We start from the raw sequence: 13,122 nt of genomic DNA, 5'->3' as shown, positions 1-13,122 counted from the left end.
AGACACCACAGTTCCACTCTCAGACAGCAGACCCACCAGAGCCCCCTCGTACACACACACACGCACGGACACACACAGACACACGCACGCACACACAGGGCCGGGCAACATTATCCTATATATCAATATTGGGTATCATAACACTAAGATATGGCACAGTGCTGTCCCTCCATGGTATATTTCCGCATCAGTGTGTGTGTGTGTGTGTGTGTGTGTGTGTGTGTGTGTGTGCACATGTACACCCTGATGACATCACTTTTTCAGATTCAGATTCAGACAACTTTATTTAACCCAGAAGGGCAATTCAGTTTCACAGCCTACCCAACACCTTCAAAAGCTCACAGTGAGCTACAAACTTCAGACATGACAGGACACAACGTAACAGCATGACATAACAAACAAAATCAAATCATGTCAGAGATAACAGATCAGCCTCATATAAACATGAACAAGAAATAAAAAGTATATATATATTTCTATATGTAAAGACATGAGAACATGTATAAGAAATAAAAGATATACATATATATCTATATATGTATGAACGAGCCTAACCTGTTCGTCACAGACAGGATACGTACAGCCTGTTGTGCGACTATAGGGTTTAGGCTATTTCTGTCCTTCACAGACAACACGTTGAACCAGCAAATAAATGAAAAAGTTAAAAGACTTTCAATAAAAGATTGGTAAAAATTACAAAGAATGATGTCACAGACATTAACAGGAACTGAGCTTTCACATTAAGTGGATTCTTCGCTGACCCCGCTTGACAATAGACTGTGTTCGCCTCGAACTTGAGTTGAGAGTCGAACACTGTTCCTAGATATTTGTATGTCTCCACGATTTCAACATCCACACCATGTATGATGCTAGCTTTTGGTTTGTCACAGTTTTTCCTAAAGTCAATAATTAACTCCTTGGTCTTAGCCACAAGGAAGTTGTCGTCACACCATTTGACAAAGGCAGGAAGGGCATCATCACTGATGACACCACATCATTAGCTAATTAGCCTAATTAAAAAATCAGGTCACCCGTGCAGGTGCCCTTTACACACCCTGAAGGTTTCAGCCCGATCGCACATAAAACAACATAGCTGTGGAGAACTTGAAACAAAGTCCACATACTCAATTTTATATAGATAGATGTATTTATAGTAAGAAATACAAATTTCACAAGTTTACAGCAAAATGAACCTATTTCACTCCTATGTGACAATACGAATGATCCAACTTCTCAGAAAGCTACTTTTTTTGTTCCCAGTACTAGCCGACACCCACACACACAGGAAGAGACAACAGACTAACTGTAATTGTAACATGGTAAAAATACAGGGTTCATGTTTTTCTGGATGTTGACTACAGTAGTAGCTGGCAGACTGAACCAGATCTGATCTAAAGGATATGTGGCTTTTTTTGCATGCAGCTTCTTTACCATGTTGTTGTTTGGACTAACAACTATTTTAGTCACTTCCTTTCAACTTGGTTAGCAACATTCTGCTTCTGTGCCAATCTGCTAATGACTTGTCTGCTTTAGGGTCACCCAGAATCTTTACTTCAAAATAAATTAAGTCTATAAAGGATATATTTGGTAAAGAAACTGATTGCTCTTTCCCTACAATCTACTTGGGTAACATCGCAACCGATTTGATATCACAGGACAGATATCTCTTAAAAATACTGCTGGCAGCCAGCAAAAAAGCTTTAACAAGAAAGTGGCTGCAGTCCGATCCTCCAACAAAGACTGACTGGACAGAAATAGTGACCAACATACAGAGCATGGAGAGAATTACCTTTTCTTTGAATTTACAGCTTGACAAGTATTCCAAGTACTGGGAGAAATGGATTGTGTTTACATGTACGAACTGAGTTGAATCCCCCACTAGTAAGTCGATGTATGTAAAGGTGACCAACTGTCTGTTTTGTTTTGTTTTTGTTTTGTTTTCCAGTATGTTCTACTTGTGCTTTGTTTCATGAAAACGTACAAAAATAAAGTATAAAAAAAATAAAAATAAATAAAGTAAGTCTTTGCACTTCAGCTACAACTATATGGTGCCTGGCTCGTTAAACAATATTCTTCCATATACTTAACATCCTAACAAAATCATGCATAAGATTTCAGCTATCAGTGAATTGTGCTATTTGTTGGAGGTCATTCTATTATCACCCAGGTCTTGCTGGATCTTTCTGCTTGTCTGTTTCAGTCTTATATAACTGTTTATATTACGTTAAGCTTGCTTGTTCAAAAATAGACAAATAAAGTGGCCACATCCGCTTGATTTCATATCCTCCACAGTTTATTGGAAGACTTGCATACTCTCATCTGTTCCAGGAACACAGATGACTACATCCAGACATACTCGATGACGAAAACCTTTGTTCATTACTTCATTAATCATGGCTTTATTCAAAGCTATGTAGAGAAAACAAATCAAGTTAATCTGAAAAAAAAGAAGTTTACACACAAAGATTTCTACTCGCACATTTCCAAAGGAATATTTATTTTCTACATTTAATGCAATTATCTTTTCAAAGCTCAATAGGATTGAGACATAAACACCTGTGAGGTTTTTATTCAAACACCGCTACTATGTAGCGCTTATTAATCAATCCTTAAGAAGAAATCAACCTGAGGAGGAAGACTACTGTACGATCTAGAACAGACTGACGTACGGTAGCTGTAAGAAGACATCAACCTGAGGAGGAAGACTACTGTACGATCTACAGTAGAACAGACTGACGTACGGTATAGCTGTAGCTGTATCAGCTAACAGCTGGACAGAATCACAAAAGAACATCCTGAGTGGAAGTTAATCATGTACCCCATTGACAATGTACTCGGACATAGTATTCTCAAACAAAAACAATGTGTGTGTTTCCTTGGAATAATCAAAATACATTTAAGCCATCAAAATACTTATGTTTGACATCTACAAAAAAAGCTCTGCTGGAAGTAATACTTGACACACTATACTGTGCTTTTCTCATTTATTTCCATTCGAAAAATAGATTCTGTTAGCAAGTGATGATGAGACTTAATCAAATGTGATGTGTGTGTGTGTGTGTGCGTGCGTTTGTGTGCGTGTGTGTGCGCGTGCGTGCATGTGTGTGTGCGCGTGTGCATGTGTGTTTGAGAGCAAGAGGGAGTGTACTGAAGATGACTCAGTTCCTCAGTGAGTGGTTCCGGGCAGCAGCTCTGCCTCCGAGGCGAACAGCTCCTTGTAGAGCGGAGGGAACAGAGAGTGCAGCGTGAGCGGGTAGCGCTGACTGAACCAGCGCAGCTTCTCCATATGCAGACTGCACAGCGAGCGCAACACTGCCATCCTCTGGTACAGCTGCAGAGAGGACACACACATATAGACACACATTTGGCATCGGCCTTCACCGAGGTACGCATGTGAGAATACATGTATTTATTTATTTATTTCCTTCCATGTCCAGTCATGTAAGGTATTATTTAGACATTATAGAAGGATAAGAAACACACACAAAAAGAGACACATGCATGCAGATGAAAAGATAACTAGACAGAGGTGGCTACTTTGTAACTCTATGTTTACATTTAACCACCTTTTAACCAATCAGATGGACCTAAATTGGATCTACCCGCTGTATCTTGAGGACACAAACCTTGTGCAGGAGGCTTTCTTGGTTGTCTCGATGTAGAATGTGGGTGAGGCCCAACTCCAAGTCTCTCTGCACTCTCTGAACCCTGCTTCTATCTTCCAGACATGGACGATCTGCACAGAAACATAGTGAAACAAAAGTATATCAAGATAATAATAAAAAAAATCACACCCAGGTGAGAAGGGGTACAGAGTAGACATCATCAGCCTATCAGTGTCTCTCGACAATGATGACAATGATGTCATCGCTCTGGCCACCAATCGATGCTTGGGGCTGGGGTCCACAGGACAGACAGACGGTCCGTGCCATAGCGGACCACTTCTGGTCCCGTTTCATTAAGGAATATCTGCCCAGTCTGCAGGTTAGCCAAAAGTGGCAATCGACCACAAACCAGCCCCAGGTCATGCCTTCGCCATCATTAGAAAAAAAAGATTGCATCCTGAATAGTTTGTTACAATAGTGTTAGCTCAAATGCTAACGTTAAACAGTATGTGGATGGACAATGGTAACGCCATTAGCACCATGTTCTGGGATGTACAGTAAAATAAAAACACAGATTACCTAACGTCGGGCTGCCAGTTGCCCGCCCCTGCCCTAGCCCAACCCCCTTTCCTCACCACACCACCTTACTTACCCACACCCCCTCCCACCACTCACAACCCCCTGGCCTAGCCACTCCCCTAACCCACCCCTCAAATCCTGTCAGTCGTAGAGACTACAACTTCCCTATCCCTAGCTACGGCCACTTTGAGCTATGTAGAACTGTATGAGATCACCTGTGATTAATGATCTCATCACTGTTTGTGTAGTCTGGGCACCTTCCACCCCGCTTTTTGTCATGGGGGCGTAAACCCCGGACCCAGAATTAACACCGGATGGCAATGCGCCTAACAACGTCTTTGTTGCCGTTAGCTTGACGCGGTGATGTTACCTAAACTAGAGTCTGATCAAAACAAAGCTAGCGTTACATAAAACAAAACGTTTATGCAAAATGGCATCTCCGCCACCACCGCCTGACACACCGGTCAAAACGGTGAAAGAGGATTCTGATACTTGGGTCAAATTGTCAAGTTAACGTGAAAGTTGACGAGCTAGAAACGCTGCCATCCGGTCTAGGGCGGGCTCTAGGCGGGAACCAGTAGGGTGACAAAATCAATTGTGGGCGGGAGCCAGGCTCTTTCTCGCCGAGAAGAGCCTGGTGACGCGAGGTTACTGTTTGTGTCATCACCAGTGATTTATGACATCATCAGTGATATATGACATCACTACGGCCACCAGGGTGAGCCATCTCGAACTATATGACATCATTGGTCACCTGGTCACTTTCTTTCTTTCTTTCGTGGGGACATACAGACGGACGGACAGACAGATGGACAGACCCTCTTATAGACAGATATATATATATATATATATATATCAGCTCAATATTTCAGCTCAGCACCAGCGCTTCAAATGCTCAACATGTTGATTGGTCGACATGCCCTACATTTGCTGTACCACTGTTACAGAGACCTTCACTGTTAAAATCTTCAGAGGATCATAAGGGTTAAAGTAGGGAAACATCCTGTCAGTGAAGCTGTGTGTGAAGGTGTGTATGTGTGTGTTAGTATCAGGATCACAGAATGACACCTTTCCTCTGTTCCAGTCCAGACTCACTCTGACCCTCTGGAGCTTCTCCTTCAATGGGAGAACAGTGTATGAACCTGATGTGGAGGCTGCTGTGTATTTACCATTAATGAACCATATTTCCCATAATCCAGACCATATAACTCCCTTCCTCTGGACAGATTCCGCTGCCACACCCAGTGCCCAGTATCTCCTGTCTCCAACAACCTCAACATCCCAGCTGTGAGTTCCTGAGTTAAAGCCCTCAGAGCCCAGGACAGAGCAGCAGTAAAACCTCTCTGGATTGTCAGGAAGCTTCTGTCTCTCTCCCTCTCTCACACTGGTCAGCTCTTCAGACAGGATGAGTTCTGGATGGGTAGTGTTTGGGTCCAGAATCACAGGAGTGTAGGATACCATCTCCTCCCAGACTGTGAAGCTCAGGTTGCCCAGGTGTTTGGCCTCATCTATCAGAGCTCCTGAGACCAGCTGTGGATCATCCAGCAGGGGGTGCTGGACTATTTCCACTGTAGCCTTATAGTTCTGTAGGACAGAGACATCTTCAGCTCTCGGCTCCTCTATGGCTCTGACTGTGTGTGAAAGCTGCTATCTCTCTGCTCAGACCCTCAGTCTTCTCCTTCATTGTCTGACTCTTCTGCTCACCTTCCTCCCTCAGGGCAGCCAACCTGGCCTCCTCTTCCTCTTGTAGAAACTGGTGAAGCTTCTTAAACTCCTGCTTAATCTGCCTTTGTTAAAAAGCTTCAGTTTCTCCTGGAAGGGCTTCAGTGATTTCTGGAGTTCCTCCATGTGATCATCTGCAGCTTCATTGATGGGTCTGAATCTGTGGTTGGTGTGTGTTTCTGAATCTCGACAGACGAGACTCTGATGCTCCAGACAGAAGAGCTTGAGTTTCTCAGAGTGCAGACTGCAGATAGGCTCAGCTAGAGCTCTCTCCACTAAGAAAGCATCACACTGGTTCTTCAACGCCAAGTTATGAGGTGGTTCACTCTGTGAAGATATTTCCCCACAAAGTGGACAGTCATGTATTTGTCTGTGTGTCCACCAGCTCTGCAGACAGGCCTTACAGAAGCTGTGGCCACATGACGGGATGACAGGATCTTTCAAGATGTCACAGCAGACAGGACAGGAGAGATCCTCCTCTGAGTGAAGACTGCAGAGAAGCTCAGATCCTGCTGAAGCTCTCTGATCTCTCTCCACTAAGAAAATCTCACACAAGTTCCTTAACACCAAGTTACGAGGTGGTTCACTCTGTGAAGATATTTCCTTACAAAGTGGACACTCATGTATTAGTTTTGCTGTCCACCAGCTCTGCAGACAGGCTTGACAGAAGCTGTGCCCACATGACAGAATGATAGGCTCTTTAAAGATGTCACAGCAGACATGACAGGAGAGATCCTCCTCTGATCTGGAAGCCATTTTGTCTCTCAGTGAAGCTGAAAACGAACTGGACAGAATATTAAATGATAGTGTTTGAGAGAATGTGTTTGGATTCTTAGGTGTGGCAACAATATCCTTGGGGCGTGGGGTCAGGACACTATTCTCAATGTTCAGGTGAGGGTATGGTGAAGGGGGGACAGAGTCCAGGAGTTCAGTCATGCAGGGTACTCAAATCTCTGGAAGTTGGCTCTTAGGCCATGTGGCGACTTGGCTAAGAGGCGAGATACCTGCTAGAGGGTGTAGTATCACAAATCTCTGGAGGTTGGCTCTTCGGTTGTACAATAACTTAGCTAAGAGGAGAGGTATGTGAGCAAAGTCGCCTTAACAGTGCTTCTGTTTCCGCTTCTTAACACTGGTTCGGACAAGGGAAGCAATCTACTGGTCCTATTTATACCACCAGCTGTTGAGCATTTATGACATCACTGATGATGTCACAATTTGATGTATGTCACAATGGAAGAACAAGATATCATTTAAGCAATATCACACGAGATCTCGGGAGTGCGGTTGTTGGCTAATATCGGCACTGCTGTGATTCGGTCGTAGGCACGAGGCCGAAGATAATCAGGACGGTCAGGATGGGCCTTTTCAGGCTCCATCTGGGCCCTTCTTGAACTAACTTCTTTCTCTCTTAAAAAAAAAATAAAAAAAATGAACCAAACTTGTACTACTGTTCCTTCAGAAGTGGTAGTTGTCATAGTTGCATAGTTGATTGCTCTATTGCTGACAAAAATGTGATATTGTAAGTCGCTTTGGATAAAAGCGTCTGCCAAATTACGTAATGTAATGTATGTAATGTAATGTGATCTACACACAGTGAAGCGCCAGTGCATTATCATGAAATATTGGCACTGGTAGGATCCCTCTTGTCCAATCAAATTGCCCGGCTGGAACTAACTGTTGTATAAGTAAGGGATAATGGATAGTGAGCCGGTGATTACTGGCGAAATAATGACCGACAGGTGATGATTGAGCCCGACGCGCAGCGGAGGGCTTAATCATTCACCTGAAGGTCATTATTTCCAGTAATCACCGCCTCACTATCCATTATCCCGCTTAGAACACGGCCTACAACTAAATCATTCAATAATCTGACAAAAATAATTATTCAAATAGATTTTTTAATAGCGTTTTCAACGACAAAGCGGTTTCATTCGTAATTGGCACACAAGACACCACAGCTGCAACTGGTTGGCCTAATTAGTAGTGTCTTGCTGACAAAAGGCTCTTATCAACTGATTAATCCAGGTGTGGCAGAGCAGCGGTCGGTTGTCGAGAAATAATGACCGGTGAATCTTGTTGATTGACCAATCAGAATCGAGTATTCAAGAGAGCCGTGTTCTAACTTATCTTATAATAGACGGCATTCCGGCAGTGCCACAATCCTTCAACTGCTCAGAACGACATAATCACACATGACCGATGACATCACTGATGCTCGAGTGACATCACTGATGATATCATCATCAACTGCTCGAGCGACGTCATTGGTGACATCACCAATTCTATACATAAATGATATCCTCACTGATTTATGTCATGGGTAGTGCCCCCCGGGGTGAGTACAAGACTACTGTCTGGGAGCCCGGCTCCTGGTAATGGACTGAGAGTAGGGAATCAGTCGATGGATAAAACCAGGAGGAGGTGGTAATGCAACATAAAGGAGCCCAACTTGCCATAAAAGACCAATCGACGCTTGGGGCTGGATCATGACATTAGTCATACCCACAGATTTGGCCTTCTAGCACTTTAGGATTTGACTTTATATGTGTATGTAATGTAATGTAGTGCAACACCAGAGAGAGACAGATCATTTGACCTTACCTGCATTGATCAGCACCAGTGCAGTGAACAGAGCGATCTGATGCTCCGTGAGCTTCAGAGCACACATACCATGAGCAAAGTCGAACACTGCCGCAATGAGATCGCCACATGCTGCAAGAGGAGACACCACAGAGTGAGTTAGATCACCACACGCTACAAGAGGAGACACCACAGAGTGAGTTAGATCACCACACGCTGCAAGAGGAGACACCACAGAGTGAGTTAGATCACCACACGCTGCAAGAGGAGACACCACAGAGTGAGTTAGATCACCACACGCTGCAAGAGGAGACACCACAGAGTGAGTTAGATCACCACACGCTGCAAGAGGAGACACCACAGAGTGAGTTAGATCACCACACGCTGCAAGAGGAGACACCACAGAGTGAGTTAGATCACCACACGCTGCAAGAGGAGACACCACAGAGTGAGTTAGATCATCACACGCTACAAGAGGAGACACCACAGAGTGAGTTAGATCACCACACGCTGCAAGAGGAGACACCACAGAGTGAGTTAGATCACCACACGCTGCAAGAGGAGACACCACAGAGTGAGTTAGATCACCACACGCTGCAAGAGGAGACACCACAGAGTGAGTTAGATCATCACACGCTGCAAGAGGAGACACCACAGAGTGAGTTAGATCACCACACGCTACAAGAGGAGACACCACAGAGTGAGTTAGATCACCACACGCTACAAGAGGAGACACCACAGGTGAGTTAGATCACCACACGCTGCAAGAGGAGACACCACAGAGTGAGTTAGATCACCACACGCTGCAAGAGGAGACACCACAGAGTGAGTTAGATCACCACACGCTGCAAGAGGAGACACCACAGAGTGAGTTAGATCACCACACGCTGCAAGAGGAGACACCACAGAGTGAGTTAGATCGCCACACGCTGCAAGAGGAGACACCACAGAGTGAGTTAGATCTCCAAACGCTGCAAGAGGAGACACCACAGAGTGAGTTAGATCGGAGACACCACAGAGTGAGTTAGATACGAGACACCACAGAGTGAGTCAGATCTCCACACGCTGCAAGAGGAGACACCACACAGTGAGTTAGATCTCCAAACGCTGCTAGAGGAGACACCACAGAGTGAGTTAGATCGGAGACACCACAGAGTGAGTTAGATCGGAGACACCACAGAGTGAAGGCTGCTTTATGCTCACCATGCCGTGAAGGGCGCGGGGGTGGAGCGAGGGCCGGGCGTGTCAAATGACGTAAATTTGTTGGGCGTGGTTATTCGCTACCTCTGTAGGGCGCCCACCGTGTGCCTGATTTTTTTTCTCACAGCACGACCTCCGCACGGCTTCTCTCCAAACATGGCCACTTTCAAGCCACTGAGCCCTGAACACTGAGCTGTGTTTTCCCCACATTTCTTGACCCATGTGGTAGGCTATAAACTTTGATTTGCAACTGTTCGTTTTTAGTCATTTCACCAAGTAAATGTGTTGTTTTGAGAGCATGAATAAGAGAGATTAAAAGCAGCACAGAGTAGGCAATCAGGGCTGAGAACTGAAACGGCTTTCAGTAAAAACAAGTTTGGTGATTCATTCATGTGCTGATGTGCGGTCGTTTGAGAGTGAAAGCGCACTCAGTACTGCACATAATAGCGTTTCATTGCGGTTTTTCACTATTACCACTATTTTCACTATTACCATTGTACAATACATGTTGATCACTTGGCTGATCACTTCTGAGTATACTAGCATCTGCCCCAGCGCGAGGTCTGCACGGTGACTCGCGGAGCTCCACCCCCACGGAGCTTGCTCGAGTATAATGAGCCCTTGAGTTAGATCACCACACGCTACAAGAGGAGACACCACAGAGTGAGTTAGATCACCACACGCTACAAGAGGAGACACCACAGAGTGAGTCAGATCTCCACACGCTACAAGAGGAGACACCACAGAGTGAGTTAGATCACCACACGCTGCAAGAGGAGACACCACAGAGTGAGTTAGATCACCACATGCTGCAAGAGGAGACACCGCAGAGTGAGTTAGATCTCCACACGCTACAAGAGGAGACACCACAGAGTGAGTTAGATCACCACATGCTGCAAGAGGAGACACCACAGAGTGAGTTAGATCTCCACACGCTACAAGAGGATACACCACAGAGTGAGTTAGATCACCACACGCTGCAAGAGGAGACACCACAGAGTGAGTTAGATCACCACATGCTGCAAGAGGAGACACCGCAGAGTGAGTTAGATCTCCACACGCTACAAGAGGAGACACCACAGAGTGAGTTAGATCACCACACGCTGCAAGAGGAGACACCACAGAGTGAGTTAGATCATCACACGCTACAAGAGGAGACACCACAGAGTGAGTTAGATCTCCACACGCTACAAGAGGAGACACCACAGAGTGAGTTAGACCGGAGACACCACAGAGCGAGTTAGATCGGAGACACCACAGAGTGAGTTAGATCACCACACGCTGCAAGAGAAGACACCACAGAGCGAGTTAGATCGGAGACACCACAGAGTGAGTTAGATCACCACACGCTGCAAGAGAAGACACCACAGAGTGAGTTAGATCGGAGACACCACAGAGTGAGTTAGATCATCACACGCTACAAGGGGAGACACCACAGAGTGAGTTAGACCGGAGACACCACAGAGTGAGTTAGATCATCACACGCTACAAGGGGAGACACCACAGAGTGAGTTAGACCGGAGACACCACAGAGTGAGTTAGATCACCACACGCTGCAAGAGAAGACACCACAGAGTGAGTTAGATCGGAGACACCACAGAGCGAGTTAGATCGGAGACACCACAGAGTGAGTTAGATCACCACACGCTGCAAGAGGAGACACCACAGAGTGAGTTAGACCGGAGACACCACAGAGCGAGTTAGATCGGAGACACCACAGAGTGAGTTAGATCACCACACGCTGCAAGAGAAGACACCACAGAGTGAGTTAGATCGCCACTGAGAAAGCGTCTAATCTACGAATGTTCTACACGTTCTACAGAATCGTCCTCCTCACCCAAAGACTTGAAGACTTCAGTCCCAGCAAATTTCCCATCAAAGAAGACGGTGTTGTTGTCTGTATTAAAGGACCGACTCATCCTGACCAGAACCACCTCCATGGAACCTGAGTCAAGGTGAGGAGTACGAGGAAAATACAGTAAGATGTTAGAGACATTTGAGATCAGGACGAAAGCCGTATGTGACAGCCATCTTGTGACTAACCGGCAAACTCACCAGTCTTGAGAAGTGCAATCTGGTCGTTCTGGCTGAGCACACGAAACCCCGGGATGTGTTTTGCGAACTCCACCACATACTGCACAGCATCAGTCAGTCGAATGGCACAATGCTGCCACATCTCATCTACTGACTGTGAGGGAGGCGGAGGGAGAGAGGGTGTTGAACGTACTCTTTTTCCACTAGTCGACAATCAAATCAAACACGACAATCAAATCAACCACAGGTTCAATCAAACAGGTTCAAGTTCCATTTAGCCCATGGGGCCTAAACCCACCCCACTCTCCCTAGCCTGGGTAAACCCAGCCTCCACGTGACCTCTATCTATGCGCTCTCAGTCACAAAGACTAGTGACTGAGAGCGCATAGATAGAGGTCACGTGGAGGCTGGGTTTACCCAGGCCACACTCTCCCATCTGCTGCTCTTCCTGCGGTTTCATTTCACATATAAAGTATTTCTGTGTTTTATTTCTTTATTTACTGTGATCAGCTATCGTGTTGCATACCCTGCTTTAGACTTGAACTTTGACTTGAAGTCATACAATGTAAGGTAGGTAGGTAGGGGGGAAATGATGAGTAGAGAAATGAACATGAAACTCAGAGATGACCTCAGCCTCGAGCAATCTCTGAAGCTCTTGTTTGTTTTGAGAATAATGTGACTGGGCTCACGCGGCCACACATGTGCAAGTGACGTACTAAGAGGAGGAAACAGAAACGAGGATGTTATACTTTGCTCTGGTAGGCTTGGATCTCCTCCCTGCTGAACATCTTCCATCTGAGAGCCTGCAGCTCCTCCGCTCTGAACTGGCTGGTCTCCCTGTGGGAGTGCACGATGCTGGCGCACAGCTCATCTGCAACATAAAGCGCTGGTAAATATTTCAGAGGCACCGTGAATGTGGCCATGTGTCAGAGCACTCTGCCCTTCACTCACCTATGTTTCGCAGGGAGTGAGGATAGGGACTGAAAGCGTCCTCCGGGGTGTCAAAGGGACGAATCCCCATCAGATCAGGAGATGGCTGTCTGGAGTCAAAGCCTGGAACAGAGGGATGGAGACAGAGGGGGGGGGCATAGAAAAGGAGTTTTATTTCATTTTTATTTATTTAACCTTTATTTAACCAGGTAAGTCATTAATAACAAATTCCTATTTACAATTGTGACCTGGCAGAAGGCACAGCCTTTTGAGGGATAGGGGGTAGGGGATAAAATAAATACAAAGTTACTTAGAACAAATTAAAACACAAGTTAAAACACAGTTAAAACATAGCAAGACAGACAGAGCAAATAAAACAAAAACAGCCGGAGCAGACAGGCAGGGGATAAGAACTAGTTCAGGAAGCAGTTGCAGGTGTCAGTGAATATGTCCATGATAGAGTCCTTGAAAG

The 13,122-nt window shown here is 45.4% G+C and overlaps 1 protein-coding gene and 1 pseudogene across 3 annotated transcripts in view; both read right to left on the bottom strand.

The window, feature by feature from the left end:
- Window positions 1–2,302: 2,302 nt before the first annotated feature.
- The window catches only part of rorc (RAR-related orphan receptor C), a 45,091-nt gene continuing 34,271 nt past the window's right edge, over window positions 2,303–13,122 (bottom strand). For both annotated transcript variants that reach the window (XM_083637303.1, XM_083637302.1), the window contains 7 exons: window positions 12,672–12,773; window positions 12,470–12,591; window positions 11,742–11,874; window positions 11,524–11,631; window positions 8,508–8,618; window positions 3,627–3,736; window positions 2,303–3,331 (listed from right to left, as the gene is read on the bottom strand). In XM_083637303.1, the coding sequence (XP_083493429.1) occupies window positions 3,167–3,331; window positions 3,627–3,736; window positions 8,508–8,618; window positions 11,524–11,631; window positions 11,742–11,874; window positions 12,470–12,591; window positions 12,672–12,773 (851 nt within the window). In that variant the 3' untranslated portion in view covers window positions 2,303–3,166. The remainder of the gene's footprint in view (window positions 3,332–3,626; window positions 3,737–8,507; window positions 8,619–11,523; window positions 11,632–11,741; window positions 11,875–12,469; window positions 12,592–12,671; window positions 12,774–13,122) is intronic.
- LOC310784057 (nuclear factor 7, brain-like) lies at window positions 5,106–6,662 on the bottom strand (annotated as a pseudogene). The gene is made up of 2 exons: window positions 6,550–6,662; window positions 5,106–6,396 (listed from the first exon to the last, which is right to left on the bottom strand). The product of its transcript is annotated as a nuclear factor 7, brain-like (transcript).

Source organism: Poromitra crassiceps (genome assembly GCF_964638095.1).
Source record: "Poromitra crassiceps genome assembly, chromosome: 1".
Taxonomy (NCBI): Eukaryota; Metazoa; Chordata; class Actinopteri; order Beryciformes; family Melamphaidae; genus Poromitra; species Poromitra crassiceps.
Note: the sequence above shows the minus strand (reverse complement) of the source record. Positions and strands in the feature narration are given on the sequence as shown.